The sequence below is a fragment of the Pieris napi genome, chromosome 14, assembly GCF_905475465.1.
Source record: "Pieris napi chromosome 14, ilPieNapi1.2, whole genome shotgun sequence".
In the NCBI taxonomy this organism is placed as follows: Eukaryota; Metazoa; Arthropoda; class Insecta; order Lepidoptera; family Pieridae; genus Pieris; species Pieris napi.
The window spans coordinates 4,161,433-4,177,590 of NC_062247.1; the positions used below are offsets into that span (position 1 = coordinate 4,161,433).

General features: G+C 36.2%; 3 protein-coding genes and 2 non-coding genes across 5 annotated transcripts in view; 4 read left to right on the plus strand and 1 right to left on the minus strand.

The window, feature by feature from the left end:
• The first annotated feature begins 5,524 nt into the window (after positions 1-5,524).
• On the plus strand, positions 5,525-8,579 carry LOC125055724 (pre-mRNA-splicing factor syf1 homolog). The gene is made up of 2 exons (XM_047658235.1): positions 5,525-5,833; positions 6,045-8,579. Exons 1-2 carry the CDS (start codon positions 5,795-5,797, stop codon positions 8,535-8,537), a joined length of 2,532 nt encoding a protein of 843 aa, XP_047514191.1. The 5' UTR covers positions 5,525-5,794; the 3' UTR covers positions 8,538-8,579.
• Positions 8,568-11,239, minus strand: LOC125055725 (F-box only protein 42). Its single transcript, XM_047658236.1, has 3 exons — positions 10,688-11,239; positions 9,431-10,614; positions 8,568-9,355 (listed from the first exon to the last, which is right to left on the minus strand). The coding sequence occupies exons 1-3, from the start codon at positions 10,845-10,847 to the stop codon at positions 8,873-8,875; spliced, it is 1,827 nt and encodes a 608-aa protein (XP_047514192.1). The 5' UTR covers positions 10,848-11,239; the 3' UTR covers positions 8,568-8,872.
• Positions 11,240-11,333: 94 nt separating this feature from the next.
• LOC125055726 (mitoguardin) overlaps positions 11,334-16,158 on the plus strand; it is a 59,118-nt gene continuing 54,293 nt past the window's right edge. The window contains exons 1-3 of the mRNA XM_047658238.1: positions 11,334-11,731; positions 11,981-12,137; positions 12,210-12,347. Coding sequence (XP_047514194.1) covers positions 11,636-11,731; positions 11,981-12,137; positions 12,210-12,347 — 391 coding nt within the window. The 5' untranslated portion in view covers positions 11,334-11,635. The remainder of the gene's footprint in view (positions 11,732-11,980; positions 12,138-12,209; positions 12,348-16,158) is intronic.
• Positions 14,553-14,624, plus strand: Trnap-ugg. The gene has a single exon. It is a non-coding gene; the product is annotated as a tRNA-Pro (tRNA).
• Trnap-agg lies at positions 15,009-15,080 on the plus strand. Its single transcript has one exon. It is a non-coding gene; the product is annotated as a tRNA-Pro (tRNA).

A 16,158-nucleotide genomic window follows, 5' to 3' on the forward strand; every position in this document is an offset into this window, starting at 1 on the left:
ACAGATCCGAATTTTAAATGTGGAATATAAAAAAAGTTACTATTTATACCTTCATCCATACTTATATTTTTTTTTTTAGCAGTTTGAAATAACTTTAATTATTTTCAAAATCTACGACGAAACGAAAGCCTTACAAATTTTTCAACAATAAATAATAATTACTAACGAAAATTTCGATAAATGCCAACTTAAAGAAAAACACTGGTCAATTTTCTGTCACTGTGTTGGTATTGATTGCGAGAAGCACGCGAGAGCATTCGTTTTGAGAGTGCTCAATTGTGCGAAGCGTTGCTGTAGTTGGAACATTCAACGTTGAGCATTGTGCCGCATAATGCGCTCTAGTGCTGTAATTGGAAAACACACTCTGTATTCAGTTCAATCATAAGTCGAACCCACAGAGTAGTAAGCTCAAAGCTATTCGATAGAATGGAAATTTAAACAATCAGGATATAGGGATGAGATCATGAGATATTTAAAACTCGATCAGATTATGTCTATTGTATCAGCTTTTTCGCACACATTCGCACCAGAACATATTATTCGGAGACCCTTATTTAGGATTAAAATTCACTTTCTATAATTGGAATTACAGTGGAATCTCTATAACTCGAACCTCGTTAAGTCGAAATCCTCCGTAAGTCGAAAAAAAATGCCATGGCCTAAATACGCGGTATCTCGAATTATTTCGACTTTTTAACTCCAAAAAAAAATTTCCCTACGAAGTATTGATAATACTTACATATTTATACTCTACTAGTGGACCCGACAGACGTTGTCCTGCATGATATTTCAAGCAATTAGTAAAGCAAAGTATGAAAGTACCGACTGCAGCTCCATTTGGCGGGCTGATTTGTGAATCTAAACCATTCCCAGATCCCCTTGAACACACACAAAAAAATTCATCAAAATCGGCCCAGTCGTTTGAGAGATGTTCAGTGACATACACACTCACAGAAGAATTATATATTTAAAGATAACTCGAAATTCAAAAAGAAGACTCCGTAAGTCGTCGAAATATAATGACGTATTACTTGGAATTCCTCAAATAATAGGCAATAAAATGAATTTTCGGGTTCAGGGCTTCTAATCTATTGTTTTTGTCTTGTAAACGTGCAATTAATGAATACTTTCATAAAAAATATATACTGCAAAACTTAAGTTGAATTGTTATTCAAATTCGACTCTACACTGTTCGGGACACTCTGCGCCCGGTGGTGGACGCACAGGCTGCCCTTCGTATTCTGGGGGGGGCAATTCTGCGCTCGGTAAAAACATTAATCGTTCTCGGGGCAAACGGAGCAATTTAACAAAGGCACCCCCGTCCACACTCGCCGTGGACTTCACTAATGTTAGGGGGCTCAATTCCAACATCAACGCTGTCCACTACCACTTAGAGACTGCGAAGCCGGCCTTGCTCTTTCTTACCGAGACTCAGATATCCCCCCCGGCTGATACTTCCTACCTCTCCTACCCGGGGTACAAATTGGAACATTCATTTGTGCCGCGGGCGGGAGTTTGCGTGTACGTCAGAGAGGATATCTGTTCTCGTCCCCTCGGGACGCTTGAAGGAAGGGACCTATCTAACCTCTGGCTGCGCGTAGACTGCGATGACCATCCGCGATTCTACGCATGCCTGTATAGGTCCCATAGCGGAAATACCAAAACTGACCGACTCATTGAGCACATCCAAATGGCTACAGATTCCCTGCTCGAAAGGGTCCCTACCGCTGAAATCGTGATACTTGGCGATTTTAACGCCCACCATGCCGATTGGCTCGGCTCAGAAACCACCGATCATGCGGGAAGATCCTTTCACGACTTTGCTTTGGCTTACGACTTGACGCAAATGGTCCCTGCGATTACGCGAATACCAGATGTGGATGGTCATAAACCCTCTTTGTTGGACCTTCTGCTGACTTCACATCCGGAGAACTACCAAGTCTCTGTTGAACCGCCATTGGGTTCATCAGATCATTGTGTGGTCCGGAGCATATTGCCGTTCACGCGCCCTCTTCGGCCTAGCTTCACTGGCTGTCGCCGCGTGTGGCACTATAAGTCAGCAGATTGGGATGGGATGCGGTCTTTTTTTGCGTCCTACCCTTGGGGGCCCATTTGCTTTTCGTCGAGTACTCCAGATGCCGTCGCTGACTCTGTCGCCGAGGTGGTCCTGCAGGGTATGGAACTCTTTATTCCATTCTCTGCGGTGCCGGTCGGTGGCAAGTCCCAGCCTTGGTTTAGGCGTTCTTGCAAAGCGGCTTTGCGCCGTAAGCGTGAATGCTTTAAAGCCTGGGCAGAAGCGGTGACATCCTGTGATGTGACTATCGGCGAACGTAAAAAAGCATACAATTCAGCCTCCAGGTCCTTCAAGCGAGAAATCGCTAAAGCAAAGTCAGAGCACATTGCCAGATTTGGTGAGAAATTGGCCCACCTCCCTTCGGGAACTCGAGCCTTCTGGTCTCTTGCCAAAGCTGTCCAAGGGAATTTCTGTCTGCCCTCAATTCCACCACTGCATAGGGAGGATGACTCACTGGCCCATACCGCGAAAGAGAAGGCCGATCTTCTAGGCTGTCTCTTTGCGTCGAACTCCACTTTGGATGATCAAGGGAAGGAACCACCGACATTATTGCGGTGTGATACTACGATGCCCGAAGTTATATTCCGGCAACGTGCTATCCGTAAAGCTTTGTCTTCCTTGGACATCCATAAGTCGAGCGGGCCCGATGGCATCCCTCCAATTGTGCTGCGTACTTGTGCTCCTGAGTTGGCTCCGGTCCTAACGCGCCTTTTCCGGTACCTTTACACGCTCGGCACTGTTCCGAAGTGCTGGAAGATCGCTTCGATACATCCGATCCCTAAAAAAGGCGATCGCTCTGATCCGTCCAACTATCGCCCAATAGCTATAACCTCCTTGTTCTCCAAAATAATGGAAACCATTATTAACAGCCAGCTCCTGAGGTATCTAGAGGGCCACCAGCTGATTAGCGATTCTCAGTACGGCTTTCGTCGTGGTCGCTCAGCTGGTGACCTCCTTGTATACCTTACACATAGGTGGGCAGAGGCAATTGAGTCCAAGGGGGAGGCGCTGGCGGTAAGTTTGGACATAGCGAAAGCCTTCGATCGGGTGTGGCACAGAGCACTGCTCTCGAAGCTTCCAGCCTACGGGCTCCCTGAGAAATTATGCAACTGGATTTCCAGCTTTCTCGCTGATCGGAGCATCAAAGTCGTCATCGACGGAGCATGCTCCGACCTGAAACCTGTGAATGCTGGTGTCCCACAAGGCTGTGTCCTATCCCCGACCCTGTTTATTCTGCATATCAATGATATGTTGCAGCTTAGCAACATTCATTGCTATGCGGACGACAGCACTGGTGATACTTTTTACACTGGCCGGGCAGGTATTTCTCGGGCTGTTGTCGATGAGTACCGGAACAAACTTGTGTCTGAAGTCGAAACTCTTCTACGTGGAGTCTCGGACTGGGGTAGACTAAATCTAGTCCAATTTAACCCCAAGAAGACACAAGTATGCGCGTTTTCCGCTAAAAAAACTCCCTTTGTCGCTACTCCCCTCTTTGAAGACACTCTCCTTAAAGCCTCAGCTAGCATCGGAATACTGGGCGTTGACATATCGAATAACGTTCAGTTTCGCGGTCATCTGGAAGGAAAGGCTAAATTAGCCTCCAAAAAGCTTGGTGTGCTCAGCAAGGCGAGACGGTACTTCACTCCGGGCCACCGCTTGCTACTATATAAAGCTCAAATTCGGCCCCATATGGAGTACTGCTCTCACCTCTGGGCGGGAGCTCCCCAGTACCAGCTCCTTCCACTTGACCGTATTCAACGAAGAGCGGTTCGAATCGTCGACGACCAGTCACTTTCAGTGCGGCTTGATCCCTTGGCGTTGCGTAGAGATGTGGGATCTCTCTGCATCTTCTACCGCATTTACCATGGAGAGTGTTCAGAGGAGTTGTTCGGTCTAATACCTGCAGCTGAGTTTCATCATCGGACGTCAAGGCAAAATACAAAATACCATCCGTATCACCTCGACGTCCGTCGTTCCACAACAGAGCGTTTTCTAAGGCAGTTTTTGCCGCGCACCACCACTATGTGGAACCAGCTGCCCACAGAAGTATTTCCGAACCAATTCGACTTAGGGTCCTTCAAGAAAAGAGCGTACCAATTCCTGAAAGGCCGGCAACGCACTTGCGAGCCTTCTGGCATTGTGAGTGTCCATGGGCGGCGGTATCACTTAACATCAGGTGAGCCTCCTGCCCGTTTGCCTCCTATTACATAAAAAAAAAAAAAAAAAAAAAAACAAATTATAAAAAAAACACTTACAAGCTGCGCCAGAGTTGAAATTTCATCAGTTAAATCATATGTATCTCGAAGTTCTTTTTAAGTCGGAAACTCGTTAACTCGATTATTTTTGCATTTCCCTTGATATTTGAGTTATAGAGATTCCACAATTCACTGTATATCCGATCTTTAAAGAGTTTAGTCGATTCACAGTTCAGTCCTCCACGATCGTTATAATAAACGTCGAGTCTAATCGATTAATCGAATTTAGGGGGAATCCAGATGTCTTGGAGGTAAAGTTTTTAGGAGGTACTTTTAGAGGTTACTTTTCACAAGATTTCTTTTTGAAGTGAAACTTCTTTATCGGGGTTGGAAAAAAATTTAGTGTAACATTTTGTCGTTACGCGTCACATTTTTCCGTTACGCGCCATATTTTGAAGTGAAACTTCTTTATCGACGTATGGGAGAAATTTTGTAGCAGGTTACGCGCCATGTTGCTTCTTGAAGTCAAACTTCTTTATCGGCGTTGGAAAAAAATTTACACACATTTGTCACATTTTTCGGCTACGCGCCATCTTTTTCTTGTCCCTACCACGGTTGATCCGAAGAGATTCGAAGCCATTAGTAACAAAAATATATAATAACGATAACAATGATAGTAATACTAATAATTCTATTACAATTATTGAAATTCTGTAATAATCTTAGTACTACATAGTAGTACAGTAATAAGTTAAAATGAAATATGTAATTGTATTTGTATTCATGTCTATGAATATAAAAGCCTTTTGTTAAACTTTATCTAATTTAACTTTATTTAACCAATTTCTGTAAAGTTGCATATAGTAGATCATTTTTCGAAAAATAAGGTCATAAAGAAGTTTCACTTCTTACGTGTGTACACCTGGTACACGCACACATTTTTATTTTTTTTAAAACCCACGTTTCTATACAATTTATATTAATTCTAGAATCCTACTAACAAACCAAACTAAATATAAACACAAAGTGTGGCTATAACTGAAATATCAAAAAGCAATACGATCTTGGAGTAGAAGATCGAAATTTTATAGTATTTCATACTACTTGAATATTTTTAATGTACAATTAAAGTGTACAATCAAAAATCTTGAGGGGTTTTAATCGATATTTAAGTGTATTTTTTTTTTATATTATGGCAACAGCTTCAATTTAGGTGTATTTGAAGTTGGTTATGGCGTATGGGGAAACATTTTGTAGGAGTTGGCATCACTGAGTACTGGCTTCAATAATCAATTCGATCATATTGTATTAAGTTTTACTCCAAGTACTCTAACCTTTCTTATTTTAAGTTGTTAGCGTCAAGCCCAATAGTTATAGGTTTTTTAATGCACATTCATAACTGAAAACACATGACTTACTAATCTGTATTCATAATTATGCATTTTGCATGAATGCATCTATGAATATTGCTGATCTAATGAAAATACTTTTCGGCTTTTAGAAAACATTAAATTCTATAAATATGCCTTTATTAGACGGAAAGGAAATTGAAATCTTCTTTGTGAGTATTTTTTTTGTACAGAATATAAGCTCTTTATTTCATATTGTAATTTTTTAAGGTAGTGAAGTCAATATTTATCCATTGCAGTAGTTACTGACCTAAATTTAAGATTATAAAGTTCCTATTCACTTGGGTTGTTTACATCATATAGTGTGCTGTATTAATAATTGTGCAAGATAATAATTATATATAATAAACTTTTCATTTCCAGAGTGAAGAAGACCTGCCATATGAGGAAGAAATTTTGAGAAACCCTTTTTCTGTTAAACATTGGCTGAGATATATTGAACATAAAAAAGGAGCTCCCAAGCATGAAATAAATCTTATTTATGAGCGAGCTCTTAAAGAATTACCTGGATCCTTTAAATTATGGTATAACTATCTCAAGTTAAGAAGGTCCCAAATAAGGGGAAAATGCATAATAGATCCATCATATGAAGATGTTAACAATTGTTTTGAAAGATCATTGGTCTTTATGCACAAAATGCCTAGGATATGGATGGACTACTGTACATTTTTAACAGACCAGTACAAAATAACCATGACAAGAAAAGCTTTTGATAGTGCATTGAGAGCATTACCAATAACTCAGCATCATAGAATTTGGCCTCTGTACTTGGGTTTTTTAAAGAAACATGATATTCCAGAAACTGCTGTGCGTGTTTTTAGAAGATACTTAAAGCTCTGTCCAGAAGATACTGAAGAATACATTGATTATTTGATATCAATTGATAAATTAGATGAAGCGGCTATTAAATTGGCTCAAATTGTTAATAATGAAAACTTTCAGTCAAAACATGGTAAATCTAATCATCAGCTATGGAATGAATTATGTGAATTGATATCTAAAAATCCTGATAAAATACATACACTAAATGTAGATGCTATTATAAGAGGGGGTCTGCGACGCTATACTGACCAGTTAGGACATTTATGGAATTCTATAGCTGACTACTATGTAAGAAGTGGGCTCTTTGAAAGAGCAAGGGATATTTATGAGGAAGCTATTCAAACTGTAACTACAGTCCGTGACTTCACGCAAGTTTTTGATGCTTATGCTCAATTTGAGGAACTTAGTCTTAGTAAGAAAATGGAAGAGGTTTCTAAAAATACCAATCCTAGTGAAGATGAAGATATAGACTTAGAACTTAGGCTGGCAAGATTTGAATATTTGATGGAAAGAAGATTGCTATTACTTAATTCAGTTTTGTTAAGACAAAATCCACATAATGTTGCAGAATGGCATAAAAGAGTAAAGTTATATGAAGGGAAACCTCATGAAATTATTGACACATACACAGAAGCTGTTCAAACTGTTGACCCTAAATTGGCTGTTGGAAAGTTGCATACATTGTGGGTAGGTTTTGCAAAATTCTATGAAACTAATGATCAAATAGAAGATGCAAGATTAATTTTTGAAAAAGCAACACAAGTAATCTATGTAAAAGTAGATGATCTTGCTTCTGTTTGGTGTGAATGGGCAGAAATGGAGATAAGACATGAGAACTATGAAGAAGCTCTAAAATTAATGCAAAGAGCAACTGTGCTGCCTAGTAGAAAAGTTGCCTACCATGATGAAAATGAAACAGTTCAAATGCGTCTATATAAATCTCTTAAAGTATGGTCCATGTATGCAGATTTAGAAGAAAGCTTTGGTACATACAAGTCCTGCAAGGCTGTCTACGATCATATCATTGATTTAAAAATAGCAACACCACAGATTATTATAAACTATGGCTTGTTTCTAGAAGAACATAACTACTTTGAAGAGGCCTTCAGAGCTTATGAAAAAGGCATTGCGCTTTTTAAATGGCCTAACGTGTATGACATTTGGAATACATATTTAACTAAGTTTTTAAAGAGATATGGAGGAAGTAAGCTTGAAAGAGCTAGAGATCTGTTTGAACAATGTTTAGAAAATTGTCCACCTGAATTTGCTAAATCCATATTTTTATTATATGCAAAGTTAGAAGAAGAACACGGGTTAGCAAGACATGCTATGTCAGTATATGAGCGTGCTACAACTGCTGTCCTACCAGAGCAGATGTTTGAAATGTTTAACATCTATATAAAGAAAGCTGCTGAAATATATGGTGTCCCAAAAACACGCCAAATATATGAAAAAGCCATAGAAACCTTAGCTGAAGGAAACTCAAGAGAAATGTGTGTACGCTTTGCAGAAATGGAAACCCGTCTTGGCGAAATAGATAGAGCTAGAGCTATCTATGCCCATTGTAGTCAAATGTGTGATCCTAGGATTACAGCAGAATTCTGGAACACTTGGAAAGAGTTTGAAGTTAGACATGGTAATGAAGATACTATGCGTGAAATGTTAAGAATAAAGAGAAGTGTGCAAGCCACATACAATACACAGGTCAATATGATGTCTGCACAAATGCTAAGTTCTGCAGCACAAGCAGCAGGCACTGTGTCTGATTTAGCCCCAGGAATGAAAGATGGTATGAGAATGTTAGAAGCTAAAGCAGCAGAAATGGCAGTCCAAAGTAAAGGAAATATTATGTTTGTTAGAGGAGAAACCCAAGGCCTTAAGGATAGTTCTGATAAAGTTGTGAACCCCGATGAAATTGACATTGACGAGGCTTCAGAAAACAGTGAAGAGGAAGATGAAAGTGAAATAGCACCAGTGGAAAAGAAAGAAATTCCAGCTGCAGTTTTTGGTGGTTTGTTGCCAGAAAAAGAATAAAATATAATATTTTCCATAGACAAATAAAAGTTTAACTAATAACTTTCTTTTATTTTAATTAAGTATATACATGTAAGGTCAGCTAATATATACATTATTTACCAGATACTTTTTAATTCAGATTTTTGCAATTGTATGAATTAAACATTAGTGTCATATTTTTTTTTAAATAGGTCAAAACTTTTTTCGGATTGACAGCCTTGCAAGCGATACTTTGTGTTATAGTAAATTTGGATAGTGCATTTAAGCTTACAATTTGATTATTTTCTTTAGCTACCCTACTAATTTTATAAATAGGCCATCAAGCTTGTGATTTGGAAATATCTTAAACACATTCATATAACGTCTCGTGGTGGCATAATAAAATGAATAGAATTTGAATACACCTGTTGCTGTTCAATGTAATTTGGAACACTTATATCATTATGTACACCACCAAACATTATAAGTTCTCCATTGCCCTTAACTAAAGAATACATCACTAGTTCTTCAGGTGCTCCATTAATCTCTCCCAATCGTGGACACAACCAAGAGACATAATTCATGGAATTTCCATTGACTACCGTCGAAATGTCTAATACATGCATAGTTAAAGTGTTACGCTTAATTTTTTTAACTGCTGGTTGTCTTTGAGGTTGGTTGCCATGTTGATCATCCTCACCATTTCTGGCCTCTAATCTTTCTAAATGAGCAATCTGTCTTTGATTGATTAGATCGTTTTCGGGTGGTGGGTCATTCTGAGCAGCATCACAAGCAAAAGCTGCCATCCTATATTTATTTGCTTCTTGTAATTGTCGCACAATTTTCATTCCTTTATTCTGCAAAGAGTGACAAATAAAATTATTATGGTAAATAACTTGTTAATTTTACAAGATTAATATAAGATGACCAACCTTATTCCTCCTTAGTGTGGACTCTTTTTTGTTATGATCAAAATCACTAGATAATAATGGTTTTGGATTTAAAATAGGAGATAAGTTATTTTGAGCACCATTGTCTATATTCCTATTTTGATTGTTACTTGGACCAGCTACTGGCTGACCTGGAGGATTAAGCTGGTTCTCTCTATGTGATAGTTGTCGTGGCAAGACACCACGCCTACCATTAATATTTTGATCCCTGTCTATAGGCCTTTGTAAACTTTGTTCAACTCTTACAGAGACTGGTGCACCTTCTGGTCTGGTAAAATTTGATAATCTTACTGCTGATGTAACCATAGGTTTAGCTGTATTCCATCCATTTCTACTTCTACTTAAACTGACCACTTTATCTCCAACTTTGCAAGCAGGGTTACACCAAATATTTGCGGAAGCCCACTCTTTATTTCTAACAGCTATTTCTTTCCATGTCCATGTTGGACCTTTCATTGTTAATATCCAACAATCACTATACACAAATCGATTTTGTAGTGTTTGAACCCCACCTAACAACATTAATCTATCACTATCAAGTCTAATCATGGATTGGGCATATCGGGGAGGTGGCCTTGGTTTCGTTGTAGGCTGTTTTCTCCATGTGAATGTAGTAATATCAAATACCCAAACATCATTTGAGCATTGAATTTGGAAGTTTTGTACCGCTGACATAACCAGCCCTCCAAATACAATCATTTCATCACCTCTAATACATGCAGAATGTCCAGCCATTGGTGGTGGGGCATTAGCTGCACTTATAAGCATCCATTTATGTGTGTTCACACAGTAAAAATGTACATCATTGAACATTGTGACATTTTGGTAGTACTGTGAAAGTGATGGATAAGTCCAACCTCCAAAAACAATTAACCAGGCTTTATAATTAACCATTGTCGTATATGCCTTTGGAACAGGATATGTACCAGTTGCCAGAGGTCTAATCCATTGCCTCATAGATAGATCGAACCTCCATAAATCATTAAATGATGTAGCATTTGTTGTACATCCACCAAATACATACATATTATTTTCCAAGACACAAGCAGCATGAGAAAACCTTTTAGTAATAGTGGGTACAACATCAGAAGAAACAATATTTTTCCATAGAATATTAAAATCACCAACAGCCTTTATCAATTTAATTGATGTTTTTCGTAAGACATCTGTAAAAAAAATATACCAAATAGTAATTTTACAGATATTGTCAGAAAAAGGAAAACATTGAGCTGTACTTACTTTGGGCACAGTCACACCATCTTCTACAAACAAACATACAATTCTGTAAATCTTTGTATGGTGGCAAAAAACCTAAAATAAATTCAAGGACTTCATCTGGTAGATCTTCAATGCCAATTTGAAGAGACTGTAACTTCAGGGATTCATGTATTATTTCCATTTCAATAGTCTAGACGGAAGCATGAGAAGTACAGAAGTGTATTACAATAATATCAGCCTAGCTAGTGGTACGACTGACGGTAAATGAATACCATGATTTAGCTGTGCATAATATTAAGTAATTTATCAAAACCATTAATTCGACTCAAGTAAGATATTTAATATATAAAAACTTCAGTTATTGCTGAAAATTTAAATAAATTGTATCACTTTTTCGAACTATAACTCTCGGAGGGATAATCTTTCATAGGTTTTAGTACAGGTCGACGCACCATAATATTTTCTATTAAATTTAGACAGTTCTCAAATTAATTATAATATCGAAGAAATTTAAGATATCTAGTAAAATATTATAATTTTTGTTTTCATTGTTTAATATATTTATTTAAATACAGACTAAGTAGATAAGAATATGTCTTTTAATTTCTTACTTCTCTGTATCTCTATTATCTATACTGAATAGTATATCAATTGAACATTTTATGTTTAGATGTCAACTTCTGTCAGAACTCAGCAGTCAGATTTGTGATTAGTGATTTACCAGAGCAACCAATTCCGGGAAATTTAAGTAAACAAATCTTATGTCACCTTAACATCTGCTCTAAACTGTATAATTAATAAGGAGACTTTAAAAAATAGGATGAATAGCACTAATGCAGTATAGTATAACATCAAATATATCTAAGTTTAAGCTTACTAATTCAAGATAACCTTAACCTGGAACTTTGAGATCCACACAAAACTGATTTGTGATACAAGGTCGAACCTTGTGTGTAAATAGGTGTAATAATGCAGCATATTATTCAAGCCAGTCCATTAATGGACAAAATAAAACAATTTCAACAGACATTATCATTCAGAATACAACTTACCACTTCACAAAAGGTATGTAAATTAATTGATTTACTACTTTGTACTTTTTACTGCTACAAAAGTATTAATAATAAGTTTGTATCATAATTAAATTATAACTATATAGTATATTATAAACACATTTGTGAATAGAATCTTATAAAAATAAAAATCAAGTTTCAAAATATTAATATTAAAAAACAGTTTTTTAATTTTTTTTTGGAATGATTTACCTAATTGGTTTTCTGTTTGTAAGCAAGGCTACATATAATGGATTTTTAGGTGATTTTGTGGAGTATTGGGGTAGTTGGTACAAGTGCAGTTGTGGTTGGGGTATTATCAAGATATTTAGCTCGGAAAAGAGCCAAGCCAATCTTCAATCCCAGAATCCAAAGGGCTATTAACAAAAGATTATCAAGGATGCGAAGTCCTAATGGAGGTAAATGCATTTTTTATTTTACAATTAATAATTTCTTTAATTAAATTATTCTTATATGACTATTTAATTTAGGTATGGGGTCAGTCGCTAGCAGTGGTGGTAGAAGTAGCCCTTTGGGCTTTAGTGAGCGGTTGTCCATGGCTTCAGGTTCAATTGGTTCTGGAGGGGGCGATGCTGCCCCATTATCTCCTCAGCAACTTGGTGTTATGGGTGAGTTTAGTTTTAATATTTGACTATTCTTTTTTTGTAGTTTTTGTGTACTTTATGCATTAATCTTTAAATGACAAATTTTCCTATATTTATGTAATTTTCTATTTAGGTTAATCTTTCAAGAATAATATAACATTGTGGTTATACTTGTTGTGGTAAATTTTTTAAGCGCCATCTTTTGGCAAATAGCATATTTAATATGCCAAGGCTGACAATTTCATTTCTAAAATTTAATTCTCGAGTAAGATTCAAATATTTAATAATTATCCATGGAGGTGAGTTAATGATTTATTTTTAACAGCGCCATCTCTTGTTCAATAGCAGAACTCGATTTTCACTAAAGTTTATTATAGTATGACGCGTAAAGTATAGACTGCGCTGATAGACAATTTTTATCTAATAACTAATTTCTTAAGAAGTGTCATTTATAAATTTGTTGATGGCTGTACAAGTACGACCTATCTATAATTCTTGATAACAGTTTTTAACCGACTCTTCTTTTTAAATACTATGATATTAATCTTATAGCTATACCTATGATGTGCAAGTCTCCTTGTGAATTGTATTGGATAATATTGCAATGAATACGCTCGGAGCATGGCCACTCTTAACATCTTACATTTATTTACATATCTATCTAACTAGATGCAACTCTAGGAAAACCCTTTATCTTCAATTGTTTTGCAGATATCTCGAATTCTAGTCTATAAGCTGAAATTTATATTGTGTGATCAGGGTAGGCCAATATGAATATTCGTATATTAAAAATATTGCCGTTAATATATCGGTAAGTACCCCCCAATGGGACACGAGGCGGACCTTCGACCTGGATCTTCTTCTGCTACATTAATTACGTTTTCGTTATAAGTCAGCGTTCGTGACGTCAACGATTATTTGTTTTTGTAGACATGCCGGAAATATTTTATTTCACCGTTTGACCAGGTAGGTAATTGGGCACACAGAAAGAAATGTCACTGCCATGATTCCAATCTTAGACCTTGAGAGTTGTGCTTTACCATTATTAGGTATTTTATTGGGTTTAAATGCCGTTGAAGCACGCTGAAACAATATGTCTTTGTCTAGAATTCAATGTTCATATTAACCTACTAAAACATGAATTAATATCAACATCACGTACCACGAGCGTCTTCTTTATCTCGTGCGCACGGTATAATAATATCTTATTAAAAATGCCTTTAAAGTCTGTAAGTACTGAGTACTTTATGAATATCTACGATGAATATCTACTATCTAATTATTAAGCTACGAAAATATCTTCAGTACTAGAAATGAATCCTATGGTCAAATTAAGAGGTGCCATCTATCTTCTCGTATTAGTACCAGGGCTATTAGACACTTCGACAGATTGTAATAGTGTATTGTTTTAAGTGTACACTATATATAAATACTAGCTGACCCATACAAACGTTTATTTGCCATGTATGTTATTTCTAGGAAACATTAAAAAAAAAACTACTAGTTACTATAATAAAATATAGGGGTTGATCGTAGAGGGGTGAAAACTTAGGGTTGTATGTATTTTTATATTCTGTGTCATTAAATAATAATAACAAAAGAAATTGTCTAAAAAAATCACACTTTCTTAACAATTAATAAAAAGCTTAAATTAAACAAAGCCAATTTATTTTAAACCAACAATATAAAAAGATTTTTACATACAGCTTTATGTTTGCGATAAATGATGCGTTACGTTGGTTATTCATTGGTATTTTGCCTATTACGCATGTCAGCAGTGATGATGACATACTCGATTCTAATTCGGGGGTCACATTGCACCTTCGTCTTTTGTTTTTGACGACAATATGTCATTACAGATATGTATTTTATCGTTAGTAAATCTTCGTAAGTAATAATAATTGATCCTTATTTATCCTGAACTAGCGGTTTTAATCATTTTTCAAATAAACATATTATTTAGGGATTATGTAGAATTTCTAATGGTGATTTTGAGTGAGTGAGTGAGATCTCAGTATAATTATGTGATAAAAAATTGAGAAATCCCGCATCACCGTAAAATGTTATTTATAAACATATGCTTGATTCAAATTATTTAAGACAAAAGTATTAGATGTCACTTTCATAAAAACTTTGCATTTGTTACTAAACTATTATAAAATAATAATATTATGTAATTCTTAACTATAACTATGTGTTTGGATCATAAAATTCGAAGTTATAGTATGTGGCTCGTTGGTCTAGGGGTATGATTCTCGCTTTGGGTGCGAGAGGTCCCGGGTTCAAATCCCGGACGAGCCCGAATTTCTTTTATACTTTTTCTTAATGTAATTTTTATTATTAGTATAATCATTTATTTTAACTATTAACGCTTTAGGTAAAGTTTTTAAAACTTTTACGTGAATTGAATGAAATTATTTTCTAGTATTTTTATTTATTATGTTTAAAAAGATCATATGTACGCAAATGTAAAAATACTCAATCATAATTATGTCTATTCGCAAAAAATGTTTTAAACGTTACTTGGTTAATAATAACCATATTAAGGTTTCCTATAATCCTCTTTTATTAGCTTGATAACTTCAAATGCTAATTTTATGTTTTGTGTCATAAATATTCTTTATATAATATGTATATCTTTATAGCTTTTGAAATTATACCAAAATTTCAATTCGATATACAACCGGCTCGTTGGTCTAGGGGTATGATTTTCGCTTAGGGTGCGAGAGGTCCCGGGTTCAAATCCCGGACGAGCCCGGATTATCTTTTTATTTTTCTTATATTTTATTATGTGATTTAATAAATACGCTCTGCAATATGTGGTGGCAAAAACCTTGCATAGTTTAATTTTTCTTTAACGAACACGCTGAGTTGTTGATTCCTTTGATTGCGCGTTAGTAAACAGTGGGGAAATCTCGGCTGACTGGCCCCTTTTCGTCCCTTCATGCACCGGGAATAATTTAAGAGGTTCCTTTGAGCTGGATAGCTAAAATATGTCCTCGGGATGAGAAACGCTTCCAGTCAAAAGATAACCTACATAGCCTCAGGCTTTGTAATTATTTGCTCCTGTAATGTCTCATAACGGGTTTGTTTATTTGTCTTTAAATACGCAGAATGAAAACATATTTTTTGTGTGGCACATATCAGAACATATCTCATCTTCATTTGACAGTCTTTTTTCTTACAATGATAGTAGGTAGATAAGCCTTCTGTGCCTTACAAACTTTTTTTTTTAAATGTTTGTCTATGGGGAATGTAAAGCAGTGAAGCAAGTGATGAACTGAGCTCTAAAATAGTGAATTATTAGGCGAAATTTTCAAATATCGATCCGCGCCATATCAAACCGTCGAGGTAGTTTTTAATATAAATAGTTGTAAAAAGGCATCACCCTTTTAATAAAGGTCTTTTATTCTAGAATATTAAGAACGGGTTTTAATTATCTAGATCGCCTTAGGGCCAGTTTTTTGATCCGTAGTAAAAAATGGTTTTACCATTTGTTACATTAGTCCAGTCAAATTATGGCTAAAAACGGGTTAAATAAACATGAGCGAACACAGTTTAGGGATTTTGAGGATCGATAGGGGGGTGTATTCTGAGCATAAATTCCAATTTGAGGGGTTGTACTGAGGTCAGCTCAAGGTCATTTCGATGGAAACGCGTTTAACTCGATATCTCGAGAATGGTTAGTGTTAGGCGAAAAATTGTAGAGACCTTTTCTTTTCCAAACAAAATTTACTAACTTTTTTATCGGAAACTTTTTTTTATAACATTAATATTTTTCAAGTTATTACTCCCGCAAGGCAAAAATTTTACTTTTTTTTCTATTTTTCGTCGT